The sequence below is a fragment of the Mobula birostris genome, chromosome 8 (genome assembly GCF_030028105.1).
Source record: "Mobula birostris isolate sMobBir1 chromosome 8, sMobBir1.hap1, whole genome shotgun sequence".
In the NCBI taxonomy this organism is placed as follows: Eukaryota; Metazoa; Chordata; class Chondrichthyes; order Myliobatiformes; family Myliobatidae; genus Mobula; species Mobula birostris.
Genome location: NC_092377.1, coordinates 62,694,924 through 62,708,449, shown reverse-complemented (window position 1 = coordinate 62,708,449; position 13,526 = coordinate 62,694,924). Strand labels below are relative to the sequence as shown.

At 39.0% G+C, this 13,526-nt stretch overlaps 1 protein-coding gene across 10 annotated transcripts in view; it reads left to right on the top strand.

Moving 5' to 3' along the window:
- The window catches only part of usp34 (ubiquitin specific peptidase 34), a 298,533-nt gene that overhangs the window by 113,510 nt on the left and 171,497 nt on the right, over nucleotides 1-13,526 (top strand). For all 10 annotated transcript variants that reach the window (XM_072265297.1, XM_072265294.1, XM_072265289.1 and 7 more), the window contains exons 16-20: nucleotides 3,928-4,043; nucleotides 4,121-4,248; nucleotides 4,534-4,623; nucleotides 9,783-9,878; nucleotides 11,207-11,289. In XM_072265297.1, the coding sequence (XP_072121398.1) occupies nucleotides 3,928-4,043; nucleotides 4,121-4,248; nucleotides 4,534-4,623; nucleotides 9,783-9,878; nucleotides 11,207-11,289 (513 nt within the window). The remainder of the gene's footprint in view (nucleotides 1-3,927; nucleotides 4,044-4,120; nucleotides 4,249-4,533; nucleotides 4,624-9,782; nucleotides 9,879-11,206; nucleotides 11,290-13,526) is intronic.

Below are 13,526 nucleotides of genomic sequence, written 5' to 3'. Positions count from 1 at the left end.
GTGGCATCAAAGGTAGAAAGGGTATTGTAGAAGGCTTTTAGCACACTGGCCTTCATTAGTCATGGAACTGAATATCCTTCCTTCCTTCCTTGCGCCCTTAACTCCTGGTGAAGTCGTTGGGGCGCTGTCATGTCAAGCTTTGCACCAGTCTGTCCCATCTGTCATGGTTGTGTGCCAGAGCCTGGGTCACTGCAAATGTTTTCCCTGTCCATTCTCTAATGTTGTCCGTCCATCTTTTCCTCTGTCTACCTGTCCTCCTTTTCCCCTCCACAGTTCCCTGTAGAACGGTCTTTGCAAGGTCACTGGATCTTGTTACGTGGCCGTACCATCTCAGCTTTCTTTTCTTCACCGTTGTGAGAAGGTCTTCATGGGGGCCAATGTGGTGCTGGATGGTCTTGCGGACCTGCTCGTTTGTGATGTGGTCCAAGTATCAGATGCCCAGGATGTTGCGATAGCATCTCATTTCCAATGCCTGTTTCTTCCTCTGTAGCTCTGCTGTGAGGGTCCATGTCTCACATGCGTACAGGAAGATGGAGAATACCAGTGCATGCAGGAGTCTGATCTTGTACTTCATGGTGATGTTGCTGACCCTCCATATTGTCTTGAGTTTGGATAGTGCAGTCATTGTCTGCCAGGACTTCTGGTCTTGATCCTTCATCACTGATGATTGCCTCCAGGTGTTTGAACTGCTGCACTGTCTCAAGTTTATGACCATGGACTGAGATGTCTGTTGTGATGGCACCGTTGTCATTTGCCATGAACTTGGTTTTCTCGGCACTTATTTCCATTCCAAACTTTGTGGAGGCTCTGTCAAGATGGCTGACCAGGTTGGCCAGTTTGTCGTCTTTTCCTGTAAGTCCATCAATGTCGTCAACAAATCTTAGGTTTGTGATGTTCCTCCCTCCGATGCTGACTGTGTCCTCGTGATTTTCAAGGGCAGCAGTCATGATTCGTTCCAGGAAGACACTGAAGAGAGTGGGGGAGAGGAGGCAGCCCAGACAGACTCCTATAGAGGTATGGAACCACTCCCCGATGGTGCCCTGAACAAGCACTGCACTGGTTGCCTTGGCGTAAAGCTGATGGATTATATGAATCAGCTTCTGCCCCATGTTGAATTTCTTCATGGTGGCCCATAAGGCATCTGTCAAACACCTTCTTGAGGTCTATGAAGACGTGGTAGAACTCTCTCTGGTGCTGAAGGTGTTTCTCACAGAGGGTGCGGAGGTTGAAAATCTGCTCAGTGGTGCTTCTGCCCTTACGGAAGCCTGCTTGTTCCTCAGCAATGATGTCTTCTGCCTGAGGTCTCAGTCTGTTCAAGATAATCCTGAGCATTACCTTGCTTACATGGCTGATCAAACTGATGGTACGGTAAATCTGGCAAAGTTGGAGATTGCCTTTCTTGGGAAGCACAGTGATCAGCGACTGAGTCCAAGGTATCGGCCATTCACCTGTCTGCCAGATCTTATTGCAGATGGTGGTAAGCATGTCTATCGTGGCCTCTCCTCCATGCTTCAGCAGTTCAGCAGGGATGTTGTCAATTCCTGCTGACTTTCCGCACTCAGTGATCGTATTGCAGCTTCAACTTCTTCATGCATGATTGGATAGTCATCCTCATTGGAAGATTTCTGCACATTCAGCGCGCTTGGATCCCCTTTGCCCTGGTAGTTGTACAGTTCTGAACAGTACTCTATCCACCTTTCCATTATTTCCTTTCCTTCTGTGAGACTTTTGCCATTTTTGTCTTGGATGGTGTTCACTTTGGCTTGCTTTTCTTTGGTAAGATCTTTCACCAGTTGGAATGCCTTCTTCGTGTTGTTGTTGGAAAGGCTGTCTTCAATGTCCACACATTGTTCAGCTAACCATCTTTGCTTCGCTTCCTTCATTTTCCTTCTGATTTCCTTGTTGATATTCCTGTATTCTGTTCTTCCCTCTGCTGTGTTTTTATCTTTCTTTAATTTCCTTTTTGTATCACACATATCCAGTATCTTGTTAGTGACCCATCGTTTAGACCTGCGGTGGCTTTTCCCCAGAATCTTGCAAGATTCTGGGGAATTGAATATAGGAGTAAGGATATTATGTTGCAGTTGTATAAATTGTTAGTGAGACCATAACAATCATAAAATTATGTACAGTTTTGGTCACCCTGCTATAGGAAAGATGTGATTAGACTGGAAAGAGTGCAAAATGAGAAGGAGGAGTGATCTCTAGAAATGTTTAATATTATAAGAGGCATCGATAAGGTGGATGGTAACAGTATTTTCCTCAGGGTAGGGGAGACTGAAACTAACAGGTATAGAGAACTACCAGACTTAGGGAAGGGAAAGATTTAAAAGGGACCTGAGGGGCAACTTTTTCATTTAGAGGATTGTGAGTGTATGAAACAAACTGCTGGATTTGGTTGAGGCAAGTACAATAGCATAACTTAAGAAGCATTTGGATATGTGCATGGAGGAACGGGACTTCGAAGGATATGGGGTAAACATAAGAAATTGGGACTAGGTGGATGGACACCATGGTCGGCGTGGATTTGTTGTGCCGAAGGCCTTTATCAATGCAGTATTGCTAGAAGATTCTTTTTTGTATATGTGATTGTGATTATATTTCAGAAATATTTCATTAGGTTGTAATACGTAGGGTTGTAGTGAGATTGTGGCGAGTTTTGCATAACTAAGGTTTTTCAATCAGTCCAGAATAAAATTTACCAATTTTTGTCATTGGCCTAATTTGTTTTTTCTCCTCTAGCTGAATTTGGCCTGTAGAAAGATCACTAATTGCCAAAAAAAATAGCCCTGAAATTTCACAGGCAAAAAAAAAGTCGAACTTACTTTGGGTTTGCAAGGAATGAATGCTCCTGTTAATGGCACCATATGATTTTGAATGGGTGTGCATAGGAAGGGAAGCTGCAGTACCTTAGATTACTAAAGTAGGCCCTGAATGAAGAGAAATTAACCTTGCTTAAAAATGGAAACTACTCATCTGTCCATTCTACTCATGAGAAAATCTCTTATCTGTTCCCGTAAGCATAGTGGTTGATCCAAAGGTGTCAGATTTGGGAAAAAAATATGTAAAGTAAATTAACTAATGCCTTTGAAAAAGAAACATTTGAAATGTTAGGGCATACGGCCACCATGAATATAATCATTGTCATAAGATTTAGAAAGATTATTGGTTATAGCTAATTTCATTTTTGGCGTGAGTAACTGGTATGACTTTTTCAAGCAGATATTTTATTTTCTTTAAATCTATATAGTTCAGCAAATTTATCTGGCTTAGCTGATTTTATTTGCTGATAGTCTTTTACCTGTGGTACTCATTATATTGTTCAAATCTCAAAGATTACAGTTAGAAATATAGTGCCTTAAGTTGAAGGTTTGCTCTTCAGAAGAATAAGAAATGAGAAGAAATGTGTCGGGCTGTGAGGATGGGAAATGAAGGGTCTTGGCCCAAAATGCCATCTGTACACTTTTCCAAAGATCAGTGGTCCCCAACCACCGGGCTGCAAAGATGTGCTGCTGGGTCGCGAGGAAACGATATGATTTGGCGGTATGAAACGATACGAGTCAGCTGCACCTTTCCTCATTCCCTGTCACGCACTGTTGAACTTGAACTCCACCCCCCCCCCCCCCCCCCCCCAAGTCAGCCAGTCTGCGGTGCAAAAAAGGCTGGGGACCCCTGCCATAGATTCTGCCTGGTTTGCTGAGTTCCTACAGCTATTTGTGTGTGTTGCTTGGATTTCCAGCATCTGTAGATTTTCTCTTGTTTGTTAAAAGAGATTGACATTTTTGAGAACTGCCCTTTGCATATACAATGAGTGTGGATCATTGTACTTTATATTGAAAGAAAGAGATTGCAGATTGAAATTCCACATATGTATTTTTGAATTAGTTTTGTATTTTAGTACTTGGATCCTGTATCTTCTTTCCTCAGCTCCCAGTGTACATAAGCATCAATACAATTCCAATGCAATGACGGATGTCAATTTAGACAATGTTTGCAAGAAGGGTAATACTCTTCTTTGGGACTTGGTACAAGATGAAGATGCGGTATGTTTACCTTCATTGGAACAATTTAGAACAGTTTGAATGTAGTGTCTTTGGTTACTTATTGTTTGTTTGCATAGGTTCATCTCTCAGAGGGATTGATAAATGAAGCTGAGAAACTGCTGTGCTCCCTTGTGTGCTGGTTTACTGACCGGCAGATTAGAATGAGATTCATTGAAGGTTGTTTAGAAAACCTAGCGAATGATAGGTAAGGATGAAGTGCAAGTTAAAGTTGCATTGATGTTTATTCTTAAAATATAGTGCTTGATTCTTACATACTCTAAATTTTATAATAGGAAATTAAAACTTCCAGGTAATTAATTATCCCTGTCCTGTGATTTTAATCAAAATTAAAAAATCATGGGTTCAGAAAACCTTTTGACAGCATGATGTTTATTATCAGACAGAGCAATCTTGCTAATGACTGTTTTCCATATGGATTTAAATAATTTCTTTAATTGTAATAATGCCTGGATTAATTTCATTTATTCAGGTCAGTGGTAGTTTCACTTCGTCTTTTGCCTAAACTTTTTGGCACTTTTCAACAATTTGGAAGCAGTTATGACACGCATTGGATAACTATGTAAGTAATTCAAGATTATCCCTAAGTTAAGTACCTGGTAGATTTATTTATAAATTTGTAATTTAAATGTTATTTTTAAAAAAAATTTGCTTAGCCCTTCATTTTATCTCCAAAGTATTTCTACAGTTTATATTAAACAAAAGTCAATTAATATTTTGTTTGTGACAGAGGAAACTAAAACTGTTTTATAAAGAACAATCCCACATTCAGCAATAAATTAACCAGATAATTATTTTTCTCATTGTTTAATAAAAGAATGTTAGGTGTGAGTTCCCTGCTTTCTTCAGTTAGAGGCATTGCAGTGTGCCGGCTCACCTGAGAACAACATCATCATCATCAGGTGCCATGCCTGGTTTGAGCTTTGACTGCCATGGCCCACACACTCCTGTTTCGGGTTAAGTGGATCAATTCATTGGTATTCATTTCCACTTCTCTGGCTGCTGTCTCTGTCATCATTTGTCTTTGTCTTCCTCTTGCTTTCTTCCCTTCAATCTTTCCCATGATTACCGTGCATTCTAACTCCTCTTTCCTAATCACATGTCCAATGAAGTTACGTTGCCTTTTCATGATCTCATACTTTATTTCTCTATTTGTGTTCGCTCTGTTCATGACATCCTCATTAGATAGTCATTTTGTCCATGATATTCTTTGCATCCTCCTCAAAAACCACATCTCTGCTGCTACAGTTCATTTCCTCATGTTACTAGATATTGTCCAGCATTCTGAGCCATATAACATAACTGGATAAATGTAACATTTCAGTACTCTGAGGCGGGTTGTCATGCCTAGTTTAGTATTGGTCAGTATTCTCCTCATTCTTGTAAAGGTGTCTTTTGCCATCCCTATTCTTCTTTTGTTGTCCATGTCGCACCTGCCATTTGATGTCACCCAGCTTCCTAAGTAGCAAAAGTTCTGTACTTGTTTTATATCTTCCCCATGTTTATTCTCAGCCTGCAGATAGGATTCTCCTTTTTAGATATCACCATACATTTTGTCTTTTTGCAATTGACAGATAGACCCATTTTTGCACTTTCTTCAACAATTATATCAATTAAGTTTTGTAGTTCTTCCTCCGTACTTGCAATTATCACAGTGTCATCTGCATATCTGAAATTATTGATGTTTTCACTGCCAACTTTGATTCCCAAGATGTCTCTTATTTTTTGTAATATTGTTTCACTGTACACATTAAATAAATCAGGGGAGAAAACACACCCTTGTCTAACGCCTCTCTTGATTTTCGTAAACTGACTCACTTCTCCATCTGTTCTTACAGCGGCAGTTCGTTCCCAGTACAGATTTCTGATTAGGCGGAGGTCTTTCGAATCTAGATCTAGAGTTTTCTGTAATATTTCAAATAATTTATTGTGCTTCACTGTATCAAATGCTTTGGTGTAGGTGGTAAAACAAACAGATCTTTTTGCACTTGAATAGCTCGTTCTGATAGTATCCTTAACATCAATATTGCATTTCTTGTACCTTTGTCTTTCACAAAACCACATTGTTCTTTACCTATTTCAGCTTCTAAAAAGTACTTCTAAAAAGACATTACTCCTCAGCATAGTACAGATGTGTACTTAAGTTGGGGGCTAGTAACTTTGTAAGATGTCACCTTTAAGTAAGTCTTGATAATATTATCAAATGATTCATTTTATCACTTACAAGTACTCTTCTATGTCATCAGTTCTTGTGTCAAGCATATGACCAGCTTCTCACAGCATTATGACAACATGCAGGGCGCCCACCCAAAATGTCTACTATCCTTCTGATTCCACAGATGCTGCCTGTCCCACTGAGTTATTACAGCAGCTTGCTTCTTGCCATCAGTAGTTTCTTGACTGTCCATAGTTCTGTTGTATTGATGGCATCCAGCAATGGCGATTATCAGCTGGCAGCTAAGCATTGAACTTGAACAATTCTCACCAGAGTTTAAAAAAACTTATGATTTCAGCAAATGTATTAGCCATTTGCAGTTGATGAATTAAGTATAAGGTTGAGGTCACAGTGAACTAAGTACTTGATAACATCTCTTATTTTAAAAAGTATAAAATTTTACATTGCACAGAATTGACAGTACATCCATTTATTATGAGTGGAGTTAAATACCCATCTACACTTTATTCAACAAACTAATATTTTAAAGTTTATTAAAAAAACTGATAATATTTCATACAAATCTGAAGTACATTGATTTCATCAATTTCTCAAGATAAAATGAGAAGATATTAAAAAGAAGCACACCCTGTGAAGAAAAGGGGAATCATTGGCATTGTCTTCTGAATTTACATGTTTAGCTACAGTGTATGCTGTGAGATATCTTTCATTATAAGTACTGGTAACATTGCTGTTATTTTTCACTAAAAACATCATGACTGTAGTGAAGAATTATGTGGCTAATGCCCAGGTGTGAAGTGAATTAATCAATGTACTTCAGATTTGTATGAAATATTATCACTTTTTTATGGTGGTGGGCTGGGTGAAATACAAATTGTTTTAAGTGTAAGCAATTTGTCAATAGCTAATAACTTGTGTTATTGAAAAAGTGAAATTGATGCTTACGGTGGGGGATTTAGCCCAAACCTTTATTACCCTACAAGCAATATCAGTTGTACGCAGCCATTTGCAGAGTCAGTTTTCAAATGTGAATTGATAAAACACAGTTCTGCCTCTTCTTAATGTTTTTTGATCTGCCTCTAAATTGTTAGTTTGCTTGTCTGACATCTGATATTAGGTGAGGAAATTTGGTCTAGCCAAATGTTGAGTAGACCAAAGGGCACAGGCCAGAATAGAGGGGAGTCCTTTAGAATGGAGATGAGGAGGAATTTCTTTAGCCAGAGAGTGGTGGATCTGCAGAATTCTTTGCCATAGGCAGCTGTGGAGGCCAAGTCTTTATGTATATTTAAGGCAGAGGTTGATAGTTTTTTGATTGGTCAGGGCAACTTCCTAAACCCAATTTCCTAAAGCTGACACATCCCTATCCTGGTGACTGTTTGTAGGTAACTAGACTGTTATAACGAGAATAGGCTCAGAACAAGTATCTACATAATTCTGATAATGTCAATTCTGGCCTTGTATTAGTTGGATAGACCAGGAAGAGGCACAATTGAGTCATTGTGGCACCATGATTGGAGGACTCCTGTATTGGCAATTGAAAGAGTGATTGAAGTGGTTAGGCCACAATTCAAAAGAACGGGAGGTGACCTCATTGAACCATACAAAATTCTAAGAAGGCCTGACAAGGTAGATATAGGGAAGAGAAATCTGGAACTAGAGATTACAGTTTCAAAATAAAGTATTGAACATTTAGAACTATCACAGTAACTCATGTAAGCTGAGTGATTGTTCGTATGGAATTGATCAATCGAATTCTTAAACTGTTTCAGCATTGTTTGTTAAGTAGAACTAAGAGTATGCCATGTTGTAACATGCCAGTCTGCTGCTTATTCTCTTTGGTTTCATAATTGAACTTCCTGCTGTCTTCCTAATTTCTGTTAGAGGGATAATTTTGCTCTCAAGTAATCCAGGCTGACTATTATTATTCTGTCTTCTGAACATTTGAATTTGTCCCAACTCTGGATATCCATATTTTAATTCACACTATCCCACTAATCCTTCACACATCTTGTTCATCCTTGAATTTAAATGATCTGCCATTGATATCATGACTTTAGCATTCTAGGCTTTAAACTCTGCAGTTTTGTCCCTTAGCCACTCTGCCACTCTGCCTCATTCCTGCTCATTAATTGCTCTTTAAAACTTCCCCCTTTGACCAAGGGATTTATTATTTGCTCAAATGTCTCCTTAGTGGATGTGTATCATATTTTATTCAATAATGTTCTTGTGAAGTGCATTGTGGAAAACTTACTGTGATAAAGAAGCTATAATAATGCAAGTTATGAACGATCACAACTTTAGATAGAGTAGAGATTACCTTTCTGAGCTTGGGTCAGATGAGTGATTAGATTCAGGCATTGATTACTTTAGTCATGGTAGTAAAGAAAGACTTCAGGTTTATAGTTAAAGCATTATTAGCAAGAATAATCCACATAAGACGTAATAAAAATCTTATTTTATACTGTAGTTGGATAAGTAATTGAGAAAAATATATTTCATATAAGTAACTGGAAATATGGAAAAGATGTTGCATGTCCCTAAGGTAAGTTTTGAAGAGTGGTTGGATATATTACAGATGTATCTTTAAACTTATTGTTAGTACAGTACTGTGCAAAAGTTTTAGGTGTGCTGGTTACATATATGTGTCTAAGACTTTTGCACTGTATGCTGCCACAGAGAAAAGCAAATTTCATGACATGTGAGTGATGATAAACCTGATTCAGATGTGGGTCTCTATTGTGGACTGAGACTGGAAAGGGGGCAGGGAGGGGAATTATGGTTGGGGGCAGGGGAAGGGAGAGGGGAAGGGAGCAGGAAGCACCACAGACATTCTGTAATGATCAATAAACCAATTGTTTTGAACCAAATAACCTTGCCTGGTGCCTCAGGGCTGGGTGTGTCTACACCTGTGCCATCTACCACTCTAGGCGCACTTTCTCTGCCACCTGTTCCACACCCCTCCTGTGGCGATCCATTCTCACCATTCCCAAAATACTTCACTCCCGCTTGATTTACAAACTCTCTCTGTAATCCACATTGACAAACGCAGTACTGTGCAAAAGTCTCAGGCATCTATATATGTGGCTAAGACTTCTGCATAGTACTGTATGATGCTGTAATAATTTTACTGTAAATTAATCATGAGCTGTTTGGTTTCAGAAATCTAATACAGAGTGACTCCACAATACAGGGGTGGGACAGAGAGTGGATTGTGTTGCTAGAAAATGGTCCGTATTGTAATCTTTGGTAATGCAAAGTTGCATCATCCCTGCATGTGTCAAGAAATGTGAATTGATAAAGAAATACATTTTGTGTTTATTTACTTTTTTCATATAAATTCTGTGAATGAGTTTTATCTCAAAATTTTGAGTAGCTATTTGTGAATTCTCTAAGGGCAAATTTCTGTTACCTGAATGGCCATAATGCAAGGGTTACTTGTACAGGTGATTTACGCTTCTAAAATTTCAAGTACACACTCCAGGACCGATTATGGATGTACAACCTCACGAAAGATATACTTACACATTTTTATCATTATTGTATAGGTGGGCTGAAAAGGAACTAAACATGATGAAACTTTTTTTTGACAACCTGATACACTACATTCAGGCAGTCAGAGAGGGTGCGCATAAACATGTGTTGTGAGTATAATTGACTGATTATCCTTTTAACACCTTTTTGAGTTCAAGGTCACAAAAATGTAATATGTAAAATAATTGTCATAGTTTGGAAAAATATGAACTTATTTCTGCAGAGATATAGATTGATCAAATTATCAAAAGTAACAAAGAAAATAACAATAGTATATACTGAAAGAATAATTATATGGAATGGATTTGAACTTTGTCAAGATGCTATTTCTCTTAACATTTCTGAATATTTTGGTGCAAGCTGTGGTTACAGTAATTGGAGTGAGTTGGGGTAAATTGGCATATATAGCCCAAAACTTTTCACTTTGCATCACATAACCTTAGGACATGAAGATAATGATGAGTCAAGTTATGAGTTCCTCTCTCATTGCTCCCACTATAGTTTCTTCTGCACTTTGACCATGTTTCACTTCATCTGTCTGTCATTCCCCTCCTCATCTGGTTCCACCTATCGCTTGCCAATTCCTGCTTCAACCTTCCTTCTCTCCTCTATATATCTTTGCTCTATGTTCTCAGATTGATGCAGAGACTGAGAACATTTCTCTGCCTCCGCAAGGTAACTCTGAGTTCCTCCAGCAGTTTGTTTTTTTTTGCTCCAGAATATAGCATCTGCAGTCCCTTGTGTCTCCTGGTACCCTTTCCACATCATTTATGGGCTGGTTGGTATCTGATTGTGATGGGAGAAATTCTTGCAGTCTTTCAGCAGATGTCTTTAGATAGGAGGAGCAAATGGAGCCATACAATCCTATGAGTTGCTAAGAACTCATGCCATTCTATGCTTGACGTATTAGAAAAAGTCATAAATTTACAGCAGCATTGCATACTTATATAAAACTCGTCTCAACAGCTTGAAGAAGTCTGTTGTTAGCTGTAAAATTTTACATTGTTTCTTTGAAATATGAAATCACACTCCACAGGAATGACCCTCTGTGTCTGTGTTGACCATCAGGCACTGATCCATATTAATTGCATCTCCCAGCACTTTGTTGACAGCCTTCCATCTATGGTACTTGATGTTGACAAAGAAACTTGGGGAGTTCATCCAAATTGGTATGATCCCAAAGCAAAAAAAGCAGAGAAAGTATCCAGTTCTCTCATGGTGGAAGTTTCGTGTTAAGTTTGGATATTTTTGAAGAAAAGAATTTTGAAATCAATCTTGATGTTTGTAATTATTGATCATAATTATATTAATTCATCATCAATTGGATCATGTTGGAAGTTGAAAAGAATATACTAATCTTAAAAATATCGATGAATAAACTGATCAGCGTTTTCTTAATATTTTATTGGCATTATTTTTGCTGACCTCCTCGATACAGGTATAGTCATGGTGCTGAGGTGCAAGTTCGCCTGCAGTTTCTGACATGTGTTTTTTCAACACTTGGATCTCCAGATCATTTTAGTGAGTATTTTCTTGCTTGATTGACACTGCATTGCTGCTTAAGAAACGTTATTTATTGCAAACGTATTACGTGATGGTGTAATAAATTATATGTGTAGAAATTTATATCGATTATATTATGTCAAATAAACAAACTTTAGCCTTTAAGACATAGGAGTTGGCAATGTCTTTAAGAAACAATTTTACAGGATTCAGTAGTCTGAACAATCATGAACAATATATGACTTTGTTTTTTGAAGAGTACAATCATTTTGATGGAGAAATGGAAGCTATAAACCTGTTAACTACATCTATCTGAAACTATTAATTATTTATTGGAACAGCTAGTCTTGAAATTAATGAATTTAAGAATAATCAAATAAGTAAAAACTGGACCTGTTAAATTATATTTCTGAATTCCAGAAGCATTCAGAAACTTTCACAATATTTTGAAGACTTCAAAAACTTGCTAAGCCTTGTGGCACACTTAGCTAACTTTTTATAAATCAGATTAGCTTAGCTGCCTTCATCAGCATCTCTACCCCCTGCCCACTTAATAGGATACGCACAAAGCAACCTTTACTGCAGTGCAGGGTATCCTAGCTGAAGATTTTCACACCGAAGATTCTGTTGAGGGATTTAGGAAAGTAGATTGAATTTAGGATGGAGATCAGCAGTGTATGTGGTGACTGCCCAATGACTTCAACATCCAGCTCAGTAAAATAAAGTTTCCTAATGGTAGAGCAGATGATTGGCTTCAGTTACACCTTTTGGGAGTTGGTGAGCCCACAGGCAGCCACCTCTGTTTTGGTCCTTTCATTTTGAAGGATTTTGACTTTGTCCCTCAGCTAAAGGTGTTGCATAGGATTGGGGGTGGGTAGGTGTGGATCGTTAACTTGACAGCTTGACTTAGGAGGCAGTCGTACCGCCTAGGTTAGTGTATTCTGATCAATGGTCAGAAATGAGAAGACATGATTGTGAGTCGGACATTACAGGAAATAAGATATACAGGTGTCCCCTGCTTTTTGAACATTCGCTTTACGAAACCTCACTGTTACGAAAGACCTACATTAGTTCCCTGTTTTCGCTAACAGAAGATGTTTTCATTGTTACGAAAAAAGGCAGCGCGCGATAAAAAGCAGCTGCTCTCCCCTGGATTCGGAACTGCATTCTAGCCGGCATTGCTTAAACACGTGCCTGTGAGCAGCTGTTAGCAAGGTGAGTTCTAAGGTATCAGAAAAGCCTAAAAGAGCTCGTAAGGGTGTTACACTTAGCATAAAACTAGACATAATTAAGCGTTTCGATCGTGGTGAACGAAGTAAGGACAAAGTGAGTTTGGCTTGTGGAAGTTGACGAAGATGATGTTGAAGAGGTTTTGGCATCCCGTGACCAAGAACTGATAGATAAAGAGCTGATGTATGCAATTGGAAGGGGAAAGGATAACAATGAAACCGAATGAGTAATGATAAAGTACGACTTTAATTTTGGAAGGGTATGTCGGTTTGGGGCATATTTGCAAGATGGTTTGAGTCCTTACAAAGAACTGTATAATAGAAAAATGCGTGAGGCTCAGCAGTCAAGCAAGCCTTCCACATCAGCCACAGCAGACGATGAACCTCGACCTTCGACATCGAGGCAGGCAGAGATAGAAGAAGATGACCTGCCTGCCCTAATGGAAAGAGACAACGATGAGATGACACCCCAGTGTCCCACCACCCCAACCCTCAGGCCGCGAACGGATACCGATTTGCGGAGAATGCAGCGGTAGCCGGGAGGCGCACAGCACATCCTTAAGAAAAAAGCCGAAATAAACATGCTAATTAATTGGGTGCTGCCTGGTACGTTATTGTCGGCCCAGATCAGAGGCGATGCAATTGGCATCGCTGAGGCTTTCAATGTCTTATAAAGCCTAACCTTGACTATTGTGAACAGTTTTGGGCCCCTCATCTAAGAAAAGATATGCTGACATTGGAGATAATTTAGAGGAGATTCACAAAGATGATTCTGGGAATGAAAGGGTTAGACGAGGAACTTCTGATAGTTCTGGGTCTATACTCACTTGAATTTAGAAGGATGAGGGGGATCTCATTGAAACCTTTCAAATGTTGAAAGGGTTCGACAGAGTAGATGTGGAAAGGATGGTGGGGGAGTCTAGGACAAGAGGGCACAGCCTCAGGATAGAGGAGCATCCATTTAAAACAGAGATACGGAGAAATTTCTTTAGCCAGAGGGTGGTGAGTTTGTGGAATTTATTACCA